Genomic DNA, 19,853 nt, shown 5'->3' on the forward strand with positions numbered 1-19,853 from the left:
ATTTTGCGTTAACGCTGATGCGTACGTTTGCGTAGCTCAATTATGCGTTAACGTGCTCCCTTTTGCGCACAGTTGATTTATTGCATACGCTGCGCATTTTAATCGATAGTCATACAAGATGTCCGCTTAGTACATGCTGTTTGCACGTTTACATAGCTCAACTGTGCGTTAACGTGCTCCCTTTTGCGCACAGCTGATTTTTGCTCATATGTTGCGCATATTAATCGATAGTCATATAGAATGTTCGATTATTTCATCATGCCATTGGTATGAAGCCAATTGCAAATAATTAAAATGTAAAATATACGCAAATTAGTTAAAATTTATACAATACACAAAAACACGGCTGTTCGCAACACCAAAATGACTTCGCGCAACCTAACGGAGGTGTTTGTTATCATGCGCAACAATGCCAGCAAGAATCGTAATCATTATGACGATCGGGTAAGACAGACCCCGCCGTCTCAACCATATGGACAATATGACTCGAAATGCCAATTAAATGATTCGTTATTGAACTTAACAGCGTGGCAGCGATTCGGAGCGTTTGCTCAAGCACACAGTACGCGAGGCCGAGGAGGGCCTCGAGATGCAGGATGATTACGGCACGCCACCCGTTTGGCTGGATAAATTCGAGGAGGCGCAATACACCATGTCCAAGTGAGTGCTAGTCCACAAAAGCCATGTAGCGCATAGAGCATATAATATATATAATAATGCCGCTCTGCCTTTTCATAGAATAAAGCCCAAACTGGATGAGCTGGGCTCGCTGCATGCGCGCCACCTGCTGCGACCCACCTTCGATGACCAAAGAGACGATGAGTGCGAAATTGAGGTGCTGAGCCAGATTGTGGCCAAGCTGATCGCTAGCACCCATCGCCATATACAGTGCGTACGCTCGAGCCTGGGCGTGGGCAGCAAAGTTGAACAGCGACTGACAGCCAATGCGGTGCACTGTGCCCTGCTCCAGCTGCAGGATCTGACTGTCAAGTTTCGGAGCAGCCAAAATGCGTACCTGCTGCAGCTAAACTCACGCGAGGAGCGCTCCCAAAAGTACTTTGACAACAACGAGTTTACCAATGTCGAACTGGGCAACTTTGGCAACGGCAACGATCCCAACGACGAGCCTGCCAATTTTGTGGACACCTTTGATAATTTTCTGCAGCCTCTGGATGGTTTGGGCACAGCTGGTGCTGGCAGCCTGGGCAAGAGCAATGCGAATACGTATCTCTTTGAGGATGATGAGCAGGAGATCGATGATCATTTCAAGAAGCCGGTAGCAAATCGAATGACACAACAACAGCTGCTGCTGTTCGAGGAGGAGAACTCACGTCTCGCTGAGCATCGCGAGCGCGAGGTAACCAAAATCGTCAAGTCCATATACGATCTCAACGATATCTTCAAAGATCTGGGCCATATGGTGCAGGAACAGGGCACCGTACTGGATCGCATCGATTACAATGTCGAGCAGACGCAGACACGCGTCTCCGAGGGCCTGCGCCAGCTGCAGCGCGCAGAAATGTATCAGCGCAAGAATCGCAAAATGTGCATCATTCTCGTGCTGGCGGCAGTCACCTTCCTAATGCTGCTGCTCCTGATCCTAACCAAGCTGTAGGACAGGTATATTAACTTACTGAAATAGTAGCCCCAGCCAGCAGTTATTCCCCCTTTTATGTCTAGATTCCGTGTGTATATTGTAATTGTCGTAATGTAATATATATATATGTTTTATTTATTTATAACGATTTGTTAAACTGCTAACACATGCGCGGCTCCTTTTGGGAGCCCATTGTAACTCCATGTTCTCTGTCTGAATACTAATAACAGTGTGTTTTGTCCAGTTCCCAAATTCAGCAAATTCAATTAACCTGTCGATATTCTATTCTAACCAACTAACCGCGAATAAGTTTAAAGCTATCAATTTGGTGCGGGCAACGTCTAACTGATTTATGTGCTCTCTTTTACTAAACTCACTAAGTTTTTCATCTATTTTATAGCTGTACATCAATTCGCTGCACAACTACTAACTAAATTGTAAATAACGCCTCTCTATGTGATTCTCATGAATGCGCGGGTAAGTTTGATGAGTTTTCATGCATTCATTATTAGGCTTAGCCACATTCGAATAAGTTTTGTGCCCTTGCGTCTCTGAAATACTTTTAAGACCGTGAAAAAATATGTTCAGTTCAAGTAGAACATATTTTTATGATTTTGAATGTGTTGAACATATTTGTTAGGCAATTTCTCGAACTTCTTCGCTGAACCAACTTTCGTACCGGTTCAGAGACTTGATAAATGCCATGTGCAGAACAAGCAGGTGCATATAGACATCTAAATCTTGTATGGGAAAAACAAATTTCGTCAAATCTTCCAATTTAAACCTTGACTAAGTATTCGCTCCTGAACCACATTTGAACCGGTTCGTATATATAAACCTTCGATATACGTTCGCTTAGACAAAGCAATGTAATATTCAGTTTCAAAGCTGGAGGAGACCAGCTCAGGTGTTGAACCCGTTGCGAACCGGTTCGCGGACTGAGCGGAACAATTGGATCGCAAGGAATCTCAAAAAAAGCACACGCCATACACATTTGTGTATATATATTTATTATAAAACGAGAAAAAAAAGGAAAAGGATATCTTAACTTAATTGTAGTCTGGGCCCATCCCAGCCCCCACGCAGACCAAGATCACAGCCAATTACATGCGCTCCGAGAGGCGGGACGCAACAGCGCGCAGATTGCCATAGACTTTGCTGGGCGGCGAGCCAAGGATCAGGTTGCAGATGGCGCGACGTGCCAGTTGAATATTCTGATAGCTGCCCAGAATGTGGATCTTGCTGTCGGCGAGCACAATGCGAGTCTTGGTCACGTTCTCAATGGTGAACTTGGTGCGGCCGCCCTTGCCGGCGAGTCGTCCGATCGCGCGGGACTGATGATCGCCGCGCAGCGTCTTCACATCCTTGATTTCGAAGGTCTCAATGAACAGATCCTCGAGACGGAGCAGCGCCAGAGCGTCGTCCACCTCAAAGCCGCACAGGAAGGCCTTGACAAAGTCGGCGCCCTTTTGCAGATTCGATATATCGGGCGTCTCCGGCCCAATGCGCAGCTCCACCTGACGCGCCTTCATATTGAAGCGTATCTGCAGCTTCATGTGCTCCACAACCGGCGTAAAGATCTTCATCCAGTGCTCCTTCAACGAGGAGTATCGGTGCGGCGGCACCGACACCTTGCGCAGCTCGCTCCTTATCCGTTTGGCCCGTGGCGGCGCCTGGCCGCTGCTGCTGGCACGCTCTGCTCCCTCGATGCCCGTGGCCGCATCTACCAGCATCTCGACGTCGTCTGTGTTTGCATGGGCGCTGCGCTTTTGCGCCTTCTTGGCGGGCACAAACTTATCCACTTGTATATTTTCCACCTCCATTTCGGGCATTTCTCAACAAATTGCGTTTACTTTATTTTCGTTAATATATTTCTCCACGTGCGGTGCGTCTGGCTTTCAGCTGTGCATTTTACAGTTAATCGCTGGCGTTTTATCGAGTGGACAGCGCTGCGGCGTGCTGCAGCAGTCAGCTTTTTAGTGTGCTGGCATATCGATTATTAGCTATCGCGGGCAGTTATCGTACGTTACGTTTGGCGCCAATGTAACGAGATTTTGCTGCGGCCTGTTGCAGCAGTCAGCTTTTTGACGTATGGCATATCGATTATTAGTTATCGTACGTTACGTTTGGCGCCAAAGTAACGACCGTTTGTAGTGAAAAAAAAGTTGATAGTTGTGTGTGTGCGTTTCTTTATTACAAGTTTGTTTTATCTGAGCTGTTGGTGCAAATTGTTGGCAGGTGTAAAAGTGCTGAAAGTTGTGGGCAAGTTTTCTTGTTTATTTGTCATTCAAGTAACTTGCCATAGGCATGCTTTTGCAATGCCAATTTTCAGCTAGTTTCGAGTAGGCAGCAAATTACATCCATGATTAATAGTGTGTGTGTGTGTGTTGTAGTTGTTGTTGCTGCTGTTGCTGCTGTTTGTGCATTTTGACACCGAAAATGGACTTTGCTGATGCTATCAGGTATACTTATTGTGCACGTTGCATAAATGGGCCCTGCCAGAGTCCACTGCCTGGTCGTCGTCAGCCAAAAATGCAAATGATAATGATGTCCCAACAAGCATCTACCAGATGAGCTGTGCACCGGCTCTGCTGTACCTGCTCCTGCTGCACCTGCTCCTGCTCCTGCTCCTGCTGCTGTTGTCCTGGCCGCGCGCAGCCATAGGCCTTGCGGCTGTTGCGCCTGTCTAATCCAAAATGTTCGGACATTTTAAATACAAATTGCAGCGCTGTTGCGTCTCCCGGCATCAAATTACTTGCAACCTGAACACACACGCTCATCAACCAGCCAGCCATCCTGGCAGCCAACCTGGTAGCCCGGCAGCCCAGAATGTCCTCTTCGTGTTGAGAGGCCATGGTCATAGTCGGCTAGTTAGAAGCTGCAGCGTCTCTTTTTACTCTATTGGCAACTGATTAGCATTTAAATTAAAATGTCGCAAAGTGGCCTTAACAAAATGTTGCTTATCGTGTGAGTATGTGTGTGTGTGTGTGCATTGCATTTGTATACCCTTTAAAGTTAGAATGCCAAAATGTGTGGCTAGAGCTTGCAAGTTTTGGATGTACTAGAAACATGTGGAAACATTTTTGAAGCTTTGCTAGTATCTAATATTTCAGCTCGGGGAATTGAAGTATAACAGAATGAACTGAGCAAATGTTTGGGCTGCAACTGGTTGATTGATATCATATATTGCTTTAATTGAATTCCATTTTTCATTTCATAACATTTCACATTTATTTCACTCATTTGCTGGTTGTTTACACTTTAAAAAAATAAATCCGACAGGTTAAAAACTTGAACAGCTTAAATTGTTAAATTTAATGCAAAAACTATCGATAGTTATCGATCTTCTCGATAGTATATAGGATCAATCACTTTTTTAAACTATGCAACACTGAATGCAGAGAATTTGTGCGTCGCGTACTCACGCTTAGATTGTTTCAACGTGCTTCCACTGGATGTGTGTGTGTGTGTGTTTGTGTGAGTTTGTGTGTTTTTTTATTGCAGCTTATTGTCTCTGGTGTCACCTGTTTATGCCGCCGCTGCTGTTGTCGCTGAGATTGGCACTCGCCTCGGCAATTGCCTTTGTGCCGGGCCACTGCAAATTGGAGCAGCATCGGTGCGGATGTGTATGCGGATGCGGATGTTTGTGCGGATGTGATTGTTGCGCTCACTTCAAAGAGCGCAACGGGCGTGCTTAATTATGAAAATTAATTGTATTCGAATGAATAATGTTAATTGATTTCTCTCCCACTTTTCCCCTGCCAATCTCTCTCTCTCTCTCTCTTGCTCCCTCTCTCTCTCTCTCGCTCAGTCTCTTTCGCTTTTAGCTGTCGCATAGGCCGCATGCTGGCTTACGATATCGCATTGTCGACCTATGACCATGCCCCCATCCTTCTCTCTAGCCTGTCTCAATCTCTCGTTTCCTCTCTCTCACTCTCGCTCTCTGTCTGTCTGTCTTTATCGCATTAATTAATTAGTTCATTTTATTGTTGTGAGTGAAAACAACGTGAAATCAAATACAATTTTGCCCGGTTTACGCTCGTCCTTTGCAATTGCCGTTAGTTAAACGATTCAGTCACGTAATTCATTTGCATGGCGCGCGTGGTCAGGATACGATATCTTTCATCGCGGTGTCTTCCATCAGCCAACCAAATGGGAGGCGTGCGTGTCAGGGGGTAACACGGCTCTGAGATACAGACAGGGAAGGGGGCAAAGATAGATGCCTGCTAAGTTCACATTTACCACGTTCACGTTAAGCCTGGTATTAGCAGAGACAAAGAAAGAGAGAGTGAGAGAGTGTGAGAGTGTGAAAGAGAGAGAGAGAGAGAGAGAGAGAGAGAGAGAGAGAAGGAGAGAGAGAGAGAGAGAAAGAGACACAAAAGGAAAACAGATAGAAACAAAGTGAAGAAGCGAGAGCAAAATCAAGTAAGATGTAAGCAGCCAAAAAAAGAGTGTGGGCGATATTGAGGGAATATTGAGAGAGAGAGATAAGGAGAAAAAGAGCGCAAGAGAAAGGGAAATATCGAAAGGAATGGGGAACCGACTTAAAAGACGGCAAGAAATAAAGAGAGGGAATTAGAGGGAAATAAAGAATGTGAGAGAGAGAAAGAGAGAGAGAGAGAGAGAGAGAGAGAGAAGGAATGGCAATAGAGAAAAAATAGTGGGGGAGATAGAGAAAGAGAGAAATTGAGTTACTATTTTGATTGAGTTACTATCAAAGCGAGACGTCAAGATAGAGAGAAAAATATGTATTAAAGGAAACATTGACCTGCGTCACAGAGCTGAGACCACGAGAGAGATAGAGAAAGAAATACACGGAGAAAGAAAATGAGAGAGAAAAGCAAAGAGAATGATAGATAGAGGGCCAGAGAGTAAACGGCAGACAGGGACTGAAAAACCAAGTGTGATAGAGATTAGAATGCAAAGAAGCGAGAGAGAGAAAAATAGAGATAGATAGAGAGAGCGAGAGAGAGAAAGATATAGAGATAGATAGAGGGGTTAAAAGAGACAGAGAGAAAGAGAGAGAGAAGGAAAGTTCTGCCCCAAACTTCTTATATCGCCTTTAATTAATTATAATCAAATAAAGGAACCAAGAGAGCGATATTGAGAGAATGTGAGCGAGAGAATGAGAGAGAGAGAGAGAGAGATACAGAGACAAAGAAAGAGAGAGAGAGAGTCAGATGAAAAGGTCTTCTTGCCTTAGAACTCTCAGCCAAGGTAAACAAAGAGATAGAACTTTTGAGAACTTTTGAGAACTTGTGCTTCTGCTTTATAGATGGGCTTAAAAAAGCCTGATGCAAGCTTAATTGACAACATCGAGTAACAAGTTGTCGCAGGGGTTGGCTGGAGAGAGTTTTACTATTTCCACATATATGACATTGGGTTTTTTTAAGGCCGAGCAAAAAAAAAGCAAACCTGTTTAACCAAATTGATGCGTGAAACTTTGTGCAAACAATTTGCTGGCCATTTTTTATGCGGCATTTGGTCATTTTTCATGGTCAGTAATTGGCATAGACTCTGACGTTCTCCATGTCCAGCCTGTCCCGCTCCGCCCCGCCCCCTACTCTGCGCTTCTCCCGCCGTGTCATCCATTCCCATCGTTTGCTATACTAACTGAATGTGTCCTGCATTGTCCCCTTGGGCTGATGACAGAACGCGCGTCGCTCTTGCGTTGTTTCTCACAACATTTGCGGGCTTTCAGCTTGGCTTACACACACACACACACACACAGCCAACTGCTGGGGCTATGCATATATATGCGCTATTTATGTGTGTGCGTGCGTGTGAGTGTGTGTGTCATCTATGCTCACGTATCAATAAGTGCTTGAGACGTGAACTGAATTTTTTATTACCGTTTGTCGAAGTATGCGCAAAAGTGAATGCCGCCTGCCTGGCAGCGCCGCAAGACGCAGGATGCAGGACGCAGGACGCTGCGAGGCGGTGTGGCAGGACGCAAGGACAAGGAACAAAGGACGGAGGACTCTGGGCTCAGGGCTCAGAACACAGGACATTCAGAATATGTCTCACAGCATGCGAAATTGCCTGTGAAATATTTTCCAAATTTACTATAGACACATATATTGACATATATATATATATATATATATATATATATATATGTATCTATGTATGAACACATGTGTATATACACTTAAAGAAAATGCAATGGGGTATTCTGCTTACAGCCTATGCAAATTTATTTTAGTGCACTTGTGTGTGGTAGGCAGAAGTAAGCATCTCCTATACGAGATTTCGATTTTTCTATTCGATATCTGCTCTCATTTGTATATTATCGATAAGAATCGATTATTATAAGATTGAGCTTATTGTGTTTCCTTTCGATATCTGCTCTCACTTTCCTAATTTCGATAGAAATTGATTTTGATAGACTAGCTTAAAATTTTTCTTTTTAATAACTGTTCTAATATTATGAAAGTCGATAAAAATCGATCTTGTCAACTTTCTTTTCGACATCTTCCTTAATTTTCATGTGTCGATGTAAATCGATTTTGATATGAACGAGCTCAACATTTTTCTATTCGATATATGCTCTTACTTTTATAAAGTCGATAAAAATCGATTTGATACGAGCGAGTTTATTATTTTTTCGATATCTTATCTTTTGCTCAGATAATCGATAAAGATCGATTTTGATTATTTTTCTTTTCGATATCTCTCAGTTTTCTAAAATCGATAAAAATCTATATTTATATGAACGAGTTTCACATTTTTCTTATCGATATCTGAACACATTTTTTGAATATCGATACATATCGATTCGCATTTTCCGAAAAAGTTGTTGTTTTTAAAGGCAACTTGAAGGGTAGCTGTATAGAGGGTATCTGCCAGTTGGGCACACCCGACTAAAGCGCACTTATTATTCAAATGCACAAATGTGTTTTTTTAAGTGTCACCGTGAATGTATATTGCATATATCTATGCACAGCCGTGGCAAATGGAAGGCGTAGGCAAGAAGGCGTGGCAGGCGGCCAGAAAATGGGCCAAAAGATGAAATCAAATCGAATGGGCCAAACTCGAGCGGGCCAAAAGCGACAGTCGATTGCTGCTTATGGCCAATTGCGACCACAGCTAGGGATAAGGGGCGAGAGGGGGGGGGGGGGCACACATTCACTTTAATTGCGGGGATTAGCTTTGAAGTTTTTGGCGGCGTCGAGCGACCCGTTAAGACGACACAGAGCCCAGTGCAAAGGGTTCATTGCCAATGGCTTTCAGGTAATCTCTCTTCAGGGGCCAAGAGCGGGGCCAATGTGGGGCGTTAATTACTGCCAAAGACAGAAACCCAACAGCCCGTCAGAAACCCAACGGCAAGTGATAAACGGCCTACGGCGATGGACCCGTCCACAGACGGACACAGACTCGAGACGGGAATTGAGTTCAGGTTCAGGCCAGAGTCCAGTTGAGTTCAGTTCAGTATCTCGGCTGTCTGTGCTGCCTGCTCGCAATTGATTTATAAATCAATAAAAATATGTGCATAAATATTTACCGAGACAATATAAATAAATTACAATCCAATGTGAGCAGTCGGCTGAAAAACCTTATGCAAAATGCAACCGGACAGCCAAAGAGCAGGCCAAAGGATTCAACTCAAATGCAGAGCAAAATGCTGAAACGCAGCTGCTCACGACAGAGACGTGGCGGCTTCTACTTGAGCGGGGGGTACGCAACAACAAGAGGGGCGGGGGGGCGGGGGGGGGGGGGGGGGGTGAGTGTGTTGTGCAACCTGAAGACGCAGCCGGACAATGCCGAAGGCTTATGAACACAATTGCATAGTTGCTCGTTGAGCTTCTGGTCCTTATTAGCTGACAGTTGCCGGCAGCCAGTGGCCACTTTGGCTTAGACAGGGCGAGGGTCGCCCCAAAACTGTGGCAAACACACACATTGGTTATACCCTGTAAATACGAAAAGGCGTTTAAAATGCTGAACTAGAGAGAGAGCTCAAGTCTGCGAATCACTCTTATGGATTCCTTTATCTTGACAAAGCTTTAATAAAAATTAAAAAAAAAACTCTGTTAAGCTTTAAGTATTTAGTATAGCGGTTCGCAGTCTAAGCTAGAATATAATAAAGACAACGAAGCGGTAAATTGAATGCTTCAAGTTTAACAGAGCTTCTTTTCGAGCTTTTATTAAAGCTCCGCCAAGCTTTCAGCGATTTATAGGGGGATTTGCTGCGTTGAAGCACAGCTTTATTTAAGCTCTGTTAACTTTGAGCTCTGTTAGATTAAGTCAAGCGATCTAAGTATTGAAGCTTTTCTTAAAGCTTTGTTAAGCTGTCTCAAAGCAAAGTCCAACATTTAATCCTATTCTAGCTTAGAGCAAAGCTCTAACTGTGAAGCTACATAAGCTTGAATAAAACACGGTACACTGGCTTAAAAAAGGGGTTTATCTGAAGGATCAATGTTATCGCTAGAGTTGACAACGAGAGCGATTACTGATTAATCGGCCCTCGTGCTTATTCATGTATGTACATATGTATGTATATGCATATGAAAATAGGAAGCTGGACGGAAGACGCACGCTGCAATAGCCAGATTTACTTTGGCCCCATAATTTGATGCAATGTGTGTGTGTGTGCGCAATGTGAACGTAATTTAAATATGTGCGCAATTACGTAAAATGTTTACCATGCAACCGGCCAAAAAGCCGGCCAAAAAAGTGGCAGGAAAACAATTTCAACCAACCAGGTGCCAACTAATCAAAAATACGAGCAATTATAATTGATTAAAATGAGGCGGACAACGAGTCGAACCAGCCATACACCCAGCCAAACAACCAACCAGCCAGCCAGCCAACCAACCATTTATTCATCTATCAGCCGCATCAGATGAATCGCCACGCTGTGTAATTGAATCAGTTCAGTCGATGGCATGCGATGGCTCCTGCTCTAAACGCATGATTTCTATTTTCAATGCAATTACATTTATATCATTTTACATGCAGTCTGCGTGTGCTTGTGCCTGTGAGAGTTTCTAAAACGAATTCATTTTCAACCCTGCAAAGTGTATTCAGAAAGTAAACAAAACATTAAGTGCTCGAAAGTGAGCAAAACTAAAAAATAAATGCCAGTATTGCGTAGCTCTTTTTGAAAATCACTGACAAGTGCACAATAAATACTTAACAATACTGAAAAGTTCACTTTGAGCGATGGAACAGTGCTCAAATATAAACATTCATATGCGCTAGCTGTAAACCTATCGATATGGTTCGATGTATCGATGTATCGAAGTTAAATTTGATTTAGAGACACAGAAGAAGAAGAAGAAGGCAACCTACCTTTCGATAGCATTTCTTAAGCTTATAAAATACGATCATCAATTGGCCAAAAGTTCCATCTAGATCAAAGAGTCTCTTTCTCTCCTTCCACCTAAAGTTGATGTCCTCGCGTCCACAACTTTGTAAAGCTCTCTCTGTGCCTAGCCTTTAAAAGCTCAGATTTTCACAGATGTTTTATGGCTCTTGCCGTTTTTACGTTTAACTGAAACTCGATCATGAAAACTTTAAAGCTTGAATGTAAACTACATAAAGATCATTTTTATCTCTTACAAAAGCTTTTTCCGTTAAAAGTTTACAAAATTGTTTTGAACTATTTATCAAAATCTTCAGCCTCTTCTTTTTTTAACTCTGTCAAAAGCTTATTTTCGGTTTGTAAGCTTTCTAAAGCTCCCACTTATTCTCTCTGGTATTTAAAGCTCGTTAAAGCTGCGTTATAGAAGTCTCTTTTGTGTAAAGCTCTCTTCCGTAGTTTTCTTCGAAAGCTTCTTAAAGCTCACACTAACCAAAGCTCCTTCTTTTGTAGCTCATAAAAAGCCTCTTTGTTTATTGTTAAGTTTGTAAAGCTTTCTCTACGGAAATTGCTTAAAGCTCTCTCCAAACTCTTCTTTCTTTCTTCCTTGTTTTATTCTATTGCCAACTTTATTAAGCTTGCTTTTCTCCCTCTCTCTTTCGTAAGTTTGTATAAATTCAGTTGTTCGTACGAAAGCTGTTTTGCTTGATGATAAAGTTTTCTCCCCATAGATTGCTTAAAGCTCGATCAGTCCATATCTCTCTCCATTTCTCTTTCTCCCTCTCTCTCTCTCTCTATCTGAATTCAATCACGCTCTTGCTGTTCGTTTGCATTGTTTTGTGCAGCACTTGGTCCACTCTAAGCATATCAGGTCCAGCTTATGTCTAACGACTGCCCACAAAAATGCCATGGAATCAATTTTGCATCAAAATTTGATGCAAAAAGGCACACATGAAAAGGGGGCGTGGCATGGCGTGCGGTAGAAATCGAATGGGTGGGCTTAGCGGTCGCAATGCCACCGCACACACGGAATGCTTATGCACCTGGCCCGCATCCAGGCCGCATCCCGGCCGCATCCCGACCTGTGGTCATCGGTGGATGTTGGCCGGGAACGGCATCGGGCAACGGGCAATGGGCAACGGACTATGGGCCATTTAAAAAGGCAGCAGAGTGCTTGCACCGCACACGAAACCCGAAAATGTAATTGAAAAATTATTTTGTTACACGTGTCCGGTTGCAGTTCCAGTTGCAGTTGCAGTTGCAGCAACGATTCCGGCGCCTGTCTGTAATTTCGTGGCCTGGCTCAAAATTTTAATTAATTCGGCCAGAATTGCCAAAATCCGCATCAACCTGAGCCGCTGCAGTAATCGCCCCCGCCCTCTATGAGGGCAGATTTAATAGTCCAAGTCGCGTTGCGTCTCCGGGCGTTAACGAAGGCTAACTGATTAGCATATAGATTACACAATGCCACGCCCCGAATATGTTTTTTTTATTTTTTGGCTTATTGATTTAGCATTAATTGTTTATTGTTAATAAACGAGAGGCGAGCGCCGCCTTGAACTCCCAAATGTACCTGTGTACTCTCTGAAGGATTCGTGTCTGGCACGAAACTCAATTAACTTGTTAATTTATTTGTCATTTGCTTTGTTCGCATCGCCTGCAAAAATAACACACAAAATTCTACGTAAAGGCAGCTCAAAGTTATGTTAGGAGGGTGAAGGGGAGGGGTAGGGGAGGGGGGGTTTGAAAATGGGCACAGGTATCGCAAGCCTTGACATCGTGAGGCTCAAAGCCTTGCCTGACTTTCCGACTGGGCTCTGGGCTCACATGCAAGTGAGTTCCCCATTTGATAGATAGTTGGTTGGAATCGATGCTTGGCTAAACAACACACAGAGACGCTCCCCAAGGGCTGCATGTGCGTGTGTCTGTGTGTGTGCGTGTGTGCGTGTGTCTGTGTGTGTCAGCCTTAGTGCTTGTTGTCCCCTCCTTGCTCGAATACCTGGCATTTTGGATAGGCTGTCGCATTATTTGCTAAGAATTTTGTGTTTCACTCTTCAATTTAAAGTTCATTTGTAAATCATTTGCTTTGCATTCTGCTTTCATCTGCCTTTCTATGCGCTTCTCATTTTTCTTGCAATTTTTACACTTTTATGTCCCGGGGCTTTTCAAATTGTTCAAGAGCGGGATTGCAAACCTATTTAAGATCTGGGGGATCTGTTCCAAACCGTGAACCGAGTGTGTGGCAATTATGTATTTATTTTTCTCTTTCTCCTTCACTCATCTCTTTCTCTCTTAGTTTCAGCTCTATTTCTTTCTCTATTTCGCTCCCGCTTCTTCACTTTGTTGCATTGGTTTTTTACTCTTGAAATCTCCCTTGCTCCTTCTCTTTCTCTCTCTCTTGTTCTTTCTCCCTTTCGCTGTCTCCCTTCGTTGTTGGCAGCTTTATCTCCATCTCCTTGTCCTCTCTCTTTCTTGGGGTTTCTCTCCTTCCTTCATTATCGCCTCTCTCTCTCTCTCTCTCTCACTCATTTTTTCTCTTTGTCTTCCCTATCATTTCTATTGTCATCTTTTTCTTTCTCTTCTCCTTTTCTCTCTTTTTTTTTCATCTCCCCACTCTTTTCTCTCCTTTCCTTTCTGTCTTCTCTGTCTTAATTTCGCTGTGATCTCTCTCTCCCTTTCTCCTTCTTCCCTGTCTAAAGAAGACAGAGATTTTTCTTATTATTCTTAATGTTATATTCCTCTCTCTCTCTCTCTCTCTCTATTTGTATTCAATCTGTCGCCCTCTCCCCCTTTCTTTGTCTTCTATCAGCTCTCTCTCCTCGGGCTTTAAGTTAGTTGGCTTGTCTTTGAGTCAGCCGCCAATTAGTTGGTATATGAATATGTATACTTGCTCCCTCTCACTCTCTTCATCCTTTCTCTCTCTCTCTCTCTCTCTCTCTCTCCTTTCTCTAGACAATGCAGCTCATAAGCCCTTTAAAAATATTTTCATTCAGAGTGCAGGCCAAAGACGAACATCAAATGCAACTCTGCACTTGAGCATTGCCTTCTCTCTCTCTCTCTCGCTCTCTCTCAATCTCTTCTTCTATTTCTCTCGTAGAGCTGTTGGCCGTGTGCTGAAAGCCTTTTAACCGTTTGCTCACTTTCAATTTGAAAGTTGGCAAAGTTTTCGCTTTGTATAATTAAAACTAAGCAGGCGCGTGAGGCATGGAGCGTGGGGCGTTCGGTGTGAACCAAAACCAAATTGTTTACATGTGTCTTTGTTACAGTTATCATTGGTGGTTTAACTGAGTGCAGGCCAAGTGGGCGGTTGAGTGGGCGGATGAGTGGGCGGTCGGTTGGTTGGTTTATTCGCCTGCGGGCGGCACAGTTCAGTTTTGTGTCTGTCGCTTCGTGTCTTTTGCTGTTTGCCGTTTGTTTGTGTCTCCGCCTTGCACATGCATATGCAAGACACTGGCACGCCCACAGCTGACTGCCCGCCGCCTTTCTCTCTCACTCGAACACGCCCTCCCCCCCTCCCCTCCCCACACACCGCCGCCCCCTTCAGTTGACGCCCCTTTTATTTAGCATTTTGTTGTTCTTCTTGTTGTTGTTGTGTTTTTTTTTTTTGGTTTTCTGCGGTTTTTAATTAAAATTAACTTTGTTGATTTTGCGCTTTTCAGCATTCTGGGCAGGCGTTGTCTTCCGCCTTTAAAGTGATGTTTACTTATCCCCGTTGCGTTCTTGTTCTTGTTGTTGTTCTCGTTCTTGTTGTTTCTGTTGCAGTTGTAGCTGCCTGTAATTGCCGCCATTTGCGTTGTCGTTGTCGTCGTCGCCAGCAGCAGCAGCAGCAGCTCCGCTTTTGCATCCGCATCCGGTTTGCTCAGCTCTGGCCCATCTTGTTGTTAGTTTTACCTGTTGGCTGCCGCCTCATCCGACTGTCAACTTGCAAATGGCAACTGCCAGCTGTCGCTTGAGCTCGAGCTGAGTTTTGCAATCATCGTCTTCGTCTTCGTCTTCTTCCTCGTCGTCGTCATTTCTCGCGCGCGCTTGCTCGACTTGTGTAACTTTGCCAACTTTGGCCAAGTTTTTGTTATGCCTGTCGGCTTGCTAACAGCCCCCTCCCCTCCCATCCGAACCACCTTCTTCCAGCCCTGATCACACCTCGCCCCACTAAACTAACAAGGCGCAAATGCTGCACTATGTGTTACCCTCTAGCTCCAACTCTTAGGGTTCGATTTTCCATTTAATTGATTGTTATCGAATTACCGCTAGTGAAGTTTCGATAGTTCCATTAATGCGATAGTCAGCCACTGCAATCGATATTTTTATTTTTAACTACTATCTTTCATGCCGTTTATAGAAACTATCATACTATCTATGCTATCTACATTTATTGGGACTATCAATGTTGTCTATCGCTGAAGTCAGTGCAGCTATCGATATATCTATAGATACTTTCATTAATGTCTATAAGCGATAAAAGCTATTATATTATCTATGTTATCCAGGGAGTCATCAATACTGTTGGGATTGTAATCAATGTTAATCGATGTTATTTACAGGCTTGGCAATACTATCGATATTTTCTTAAATTTTATATCGATAGTTATTGAGACAATCGTTGCCCATTAATTTGCAAATTATACTTTTAAAATTGATACTATCGATATTATCTATCGAGAGTGCAGTTAATATTATCGATATGCCATTCGTACTATCGATACATTTTAATATCATGCTAAGGTCTTAAGGGCGAAAGCCCAAAGACAGCATTGCTGACAAGTCAGTCAGCATGTCCTGCAGGCCAAGAAAGATGTTGTCGAATTTTGTGGAATATGCATGAAATGTGTGTGTGTAGAACATTTTAAGTTTCTCCTTCTGCCCAAATTTATACATATCAAATGTAAATGCCCTGTCTTCATCTAGACTTGCCTCTGTATATACCCGCATACAACTGCCTCCATAGGGTCTAGGGCACTGCCCACATACGCCGCGATGGAAGTTTTAGCCCGTTTGCCATTTTGATTATCGCATTTATTTGCCTTTCGATGCATTTCGTGTTTGTCTTGCACTTTGCGCAAACAAACCGAACGATAACAAAACTATCAAATTACAACTGCAGCACGAACAGATCCTGGATCCCGGTTCTGATACCGAATGGCGGTTGCCTGGCAACCTCTTTAGACATGGCTCTCCGTATAGTAGGTGTCCACCGGCAAGTTAAGGGCGGGCGCTGTGGGTGCGGTCGTGAGTGAACCCTCCGAAGTGGTGCTGCCATTGTCCTGATCCTCGTCGGGATCCTGACCAGCCTGCATGTCCGTTGTCTTTGAGTTCGCGGCGACGAGGGCGGCGGCCATCGCGTGCTCCGCGTACAACTGCTCAAGCAGATCGCGAAAGAGCGACGGATTCACATTGATGCTGACGCTCATGAGGACAAACCAATCGCCATAGCCGGCGTTGGCCAACACTTGACGCACATGGGCCTTGGGCATGCCGCGCAAATGGGTGCGCAATAGCTGCAGACGCAGCTCTGGGCAGCAGACGAGCAACAGACGATACAGAATATTGATGGCCGCCAGCATGGCAATGAAGAGGAACCACACATAGAGCACGGCAAAGAGCTTCTCGTTGAGTATGTTGAGCGGCAGCACGCAGAGTATGTCCAGTACATTTGGTGAACCGCTCGGTCCATAGATGAACATCTCGCATTTGGCCACCTTGGGAAAGACGCGGGATGTCATCAGATTCCACAGGTTCCAGTCGTATACGGGTATCGCGGCCAGAGCATGTATATACTTGTGCCAGAAACCGTTAAAGATGATATCCATGAGCCAAAAGTTGAGCACCTGCAAAGTGGAAACAATCGAATCGAGCTATCGATAGGTTAGGGCACATATATTTATCGGTCTATCGATAAGCCTTGAGCTGAACAATAATAATGGTCGATTTTTAGTTATCGATAGCAATTATTGATGACAACAAATTTGAGAAAGTCGATAACAATTCTTACCAAGCATAAGGTCGAAGCAAAAACTCATTAAATATTACCCATTATTATAATCTGAAGCTCTTGTAAGTAGCTGTCGATAAATTTTAGTAAATATATCGGACAATCGTTAGGAATTTAGCTTTCAAATATATGCTTCCCTTCAAATTCGATTCAAGCTTAAAGATTTGACAACATAGACCAGACAATCGATAATTATCGATAGTTACCAATAACGAACAAATCTAGAGAAATCGATAGTAAGCACATTTCTTCACAAATATTAATGTTCCAGCTAATTTTGCTAAAAATCGATAAATTTATCGATAGGACAAACGCAATTCTATCGATAGTTTAGTAAAATCGATAAATTACCAAAACCCAATTGGATACTCACGCTTATGATCAGATTGAGCAGCTCGCAGAAGGCATACTTGATGGCATAACAGCAATGGATGGCCGAGAAGCGTGCCCGAAAGTATTTCGTGAGCATACGCAGCCGCATTCGATATGTGTCCTCGAGAATGAGAGCGTCTCCGATTTCGCAGCACAGCTGCTCCATGCGCTGCCCCTCCCACACCTTCCACAGGTACGAGGGAAAGTAGAAGAGCAGCGACTGAAAGAGCAATATCATAAAAACCCACTGATAATAACGCAAATACATGCGTTTCGTAACGCCCCGCGTCTCGGGTCCCACGCCCTCCGCTATCGATATGATGCGAGCATAGTGCTCATTGTTGGCCAAAAGGGCGCGCATGCCGCTCCTATTGAGCGCGAGTCGCTGCTGCTGCTGCTGATGCTCGAGCAGGGCCAGCTCCGGCACCGGTTTGCTGGCATCGATGGTATCGTTCTCCAATGGCAGTATATAGGTGCCCATTGTCCAGCAATATGACTGCACATATTCCGTATGCTTCGTTGAGCTGAGACAGAGTATCGGCTCGCCGAAATATTGTTTGGCCGATAGCAAAAATGTGCAGGTCAACAGGATGACAATCGTGCACTTTGAGTGCAGCGTAAATATCGGATCGTAAATGCGCACCGTCTTGAGGCGCAGATATTTGGAGAGCGGCTTAACGGCGGCGTACATAATGCACTTTTTTTTAGATTTTAGGCAGCCCTCTCGCGCTCACCAGTGCGACCCCGTTCGGTTCGAATTGCTTGAATATTATATCTCACGAGCGTGTCAGTAAAGAGAATTCGGCCGCACAAGAAACAAACCGACACAGAGAGAGGGAGAGCGAGCGAGTGAGAGAAACGTGTTTGAACGCTCGCTGACGGGCTGCTCAGTTTGGCATTATTGTTGTCTCGCTTTAACGCACGGCCACACTGAACATATGCCAGCCAGTGTTGGCTAATAAGCCGCCCCACTGGTGATGTTACTAACGATATTGTATCGACTGTTTTTTCAATGCTGGCTACTATCGCTATGCCGCATAATCTTCTCATGTTTGGAATAACTGAATAGAAGAGTTGAAGAACTTATCGAATTAATTGAAAGCTGCCGCGAACATGAATGTAGAGACACTGACAAATATATCGTCACTAATAATTTGAGGTCAAAAGTTGATTGCTGGAAGAGTATTTCAGATGTTTTCCCGATTGAAATTATAATTATAATATTACAACTGAGCATTAATATTTACTAATAGAATGAAAATACCTTGTAGGAAAACAGTTATGCTTTACTAAACCAATGCTGAATGTTGGGTTTGCTTTTGTTTAAGCGCAGCCGATAGTATCGACAGCCACAATATATATATATATATATATACTATATATATATATATATATATCATTAATATTATATTATGTATATTATACATATATGTATTGTTAATGATGAAATATTATTGATTAATGATAAATGATGAGTATGATAACAGCTATTGTCGATTAAAACGATAGTATCGATAGTATCGTAGTGCTAACGGCTTGGCCTTGAGTTTGCTTCTGAGTGCTTGCGGCGATCGAGGTTAATGAGAAATTGCCATGACTTTTGCTATTCGACACGCATATTAATAAACGGCACGCCCCCTGTACATCATAACATGTGCAGGATGATCACGAGCGCTGGGAACGATAACGAATGGCGCCAACAATAATACAATAATAATAATAATAAAATGATTAATCGATGCTACATGACTGCATATACAAAATACGTTCGCCTGGGTGCCAGAGGAATTCCCAATGCTGTGTCGTCATTCAGTGTCATTACCAGTCATACTCCACATCCACATGCCCATCATCATCAGCATCATCATCATGAGCATCATCAGCATCATCATCATCATCATCATGGTGAGCATTCAACATCATAATTATGAGCGCAACATTCAACATTATCATTGGGCACGCGGCTGCCGTGCCAATGTTTATTGTGGGAATTCGTTTGCAGCTCCAGCGACGTGTCGCCTCCAACACCCCGCCCCCTCCCCCCTGACCACCCCAACGCCCCTCTTTAACCTCCATTTCGACGAACCACCCACTAGAGAAGCTATCCGGCTTGGCGCTCTTGACGGGCAAATTAAATTTATGAATTCTTTCGCTGGTGCGTGACCAGAGATTTACTATAATCAGGCATCGAGAATCAGCGAACACGCTCAGGAGACTAATTAGTTCGAGTAGCTCCAGTGCCAGTTAGTACAGCCCCCAACTCCCCCCACTCCACAACTGGCAGCATCAACAACCACCCCATTCCGCCTGTCCATCTGCAATTACAAATACAAATTATAATTATAATTTCTCGTGGCGCATTGATTTCTTTTGCGTTGTCCATTGATTGCCATGAATTATACAACATGGGGTCAACTAATTTGGCAGGCAATGCTCAAATCGGGTATACCCGACCAGGAGATACCTGCAAGTTTGAACAGACACTTTTTCGCCCAAACCCATGATTTGGCTAATACGTTCTTCAGTAACTTCGTTGATGGGGTCCTAAATATGGCATATGAATGTGTGTAGATATCAAAGCCCAGGGCTATATC

At 43.7% G+C, this 19,853-nt stretch overlaps 3 protein-coding genes across 4 annotated transcripts; 1 reads left to right on the forward strand and 2 right to left on the reverse strand.

Moving 5' to 3' along the window:
• The first annotated feature begins 238 nt into the window (after window positions 1-238).
• Window positions 239-1,735, forward strand: LOC115768763 (syntaxin-16). Its single transcript, XM_030713452.1, has 3 exons — window positions 239-444; window positions 527-660; window positions 739-1,735. Exons 1-3 carry the CDS (start codon window positions 364-366, stop codon window positions 1,613-1,615), a joined length of 1,092 nt encoding a protein of 363 aa, XP_030569312.1. The 5' UTR covers window positions 239-363; the 3' UTR covers window positions 1,616-1,735.
• An 855-nt stretch (window positions 1,736-2,590) lies between these two features.
• Window positions 2,591-3,502, reverse strand: LOC115768767 (RNA-binding protein pno1). Its single transcript, XM_030713457.1, has one exon. The coding sequence runs from the start codon at window positions 3,427-3,429 to the stop codon at window positions 2,701-2,703; it is 729 nt and encodes a 242-aa protein (XP_030569317.1). The 5' UTR covers window positions 3,430-3,502; the 3' UTR covers window positions 2,591-2,700.
• A 12,404-nt stretch (window positions 3,503-15,906) lies between these two features.
• LOC115768773 (innexin inx6) lies at window positions 15,907-18,118 on the reverse strand. Of its 2 annotated transcripts, none has more exons than XM_030713463.1 (2): window positions 17,261-18,118; window positions 15,907-16,750 (listed from the first exon to the last, which is right to left on the reverse strand). In XM_030713463.1, exons 1-2 carry the CDS (start codon window positions 17,948-17,950, stop codon window positions 16,058-16,060), a joined length of 1,383 nt encoding a protein of 460 aa, XP_030569323.1. In that variant the 5' UTR covers window positions 17,951-18,118; the 3' UTR covers window positions 15,907-16,057. The 2 variants fall into 2 exon arrangements, with proteins under 2 accessions (XP_030569323.1, XP_030569324.1); XM_030713464.1 differs by having other exon boundaries at window positions 15,907-16,723; window positions 17,261-18,117.
• Window positions 18,119-19,853: the final 1,735 nt, after the last annotated feature.

The sequence above is a fragment of the Drosophila novamexicana genome, unplaced genomic scaffold (genome assembly GCF_003285875.2).
Source record: "Drosophila novamexicana strain 15010-1031.04,08,12 unplaced genomic scaffold, DnovRS2.1 tig00002012-arrow-arrow-pilon, whole genome shotgun sequence".
In the NCBI taxonomy this organism is placed as follows: domain Eukaryota; kingdom Metazoa; phylum Arthropoda; class Insecta; order Diptera; family Drosophilidae; genus Drosophila; species Drosophila novamexicana.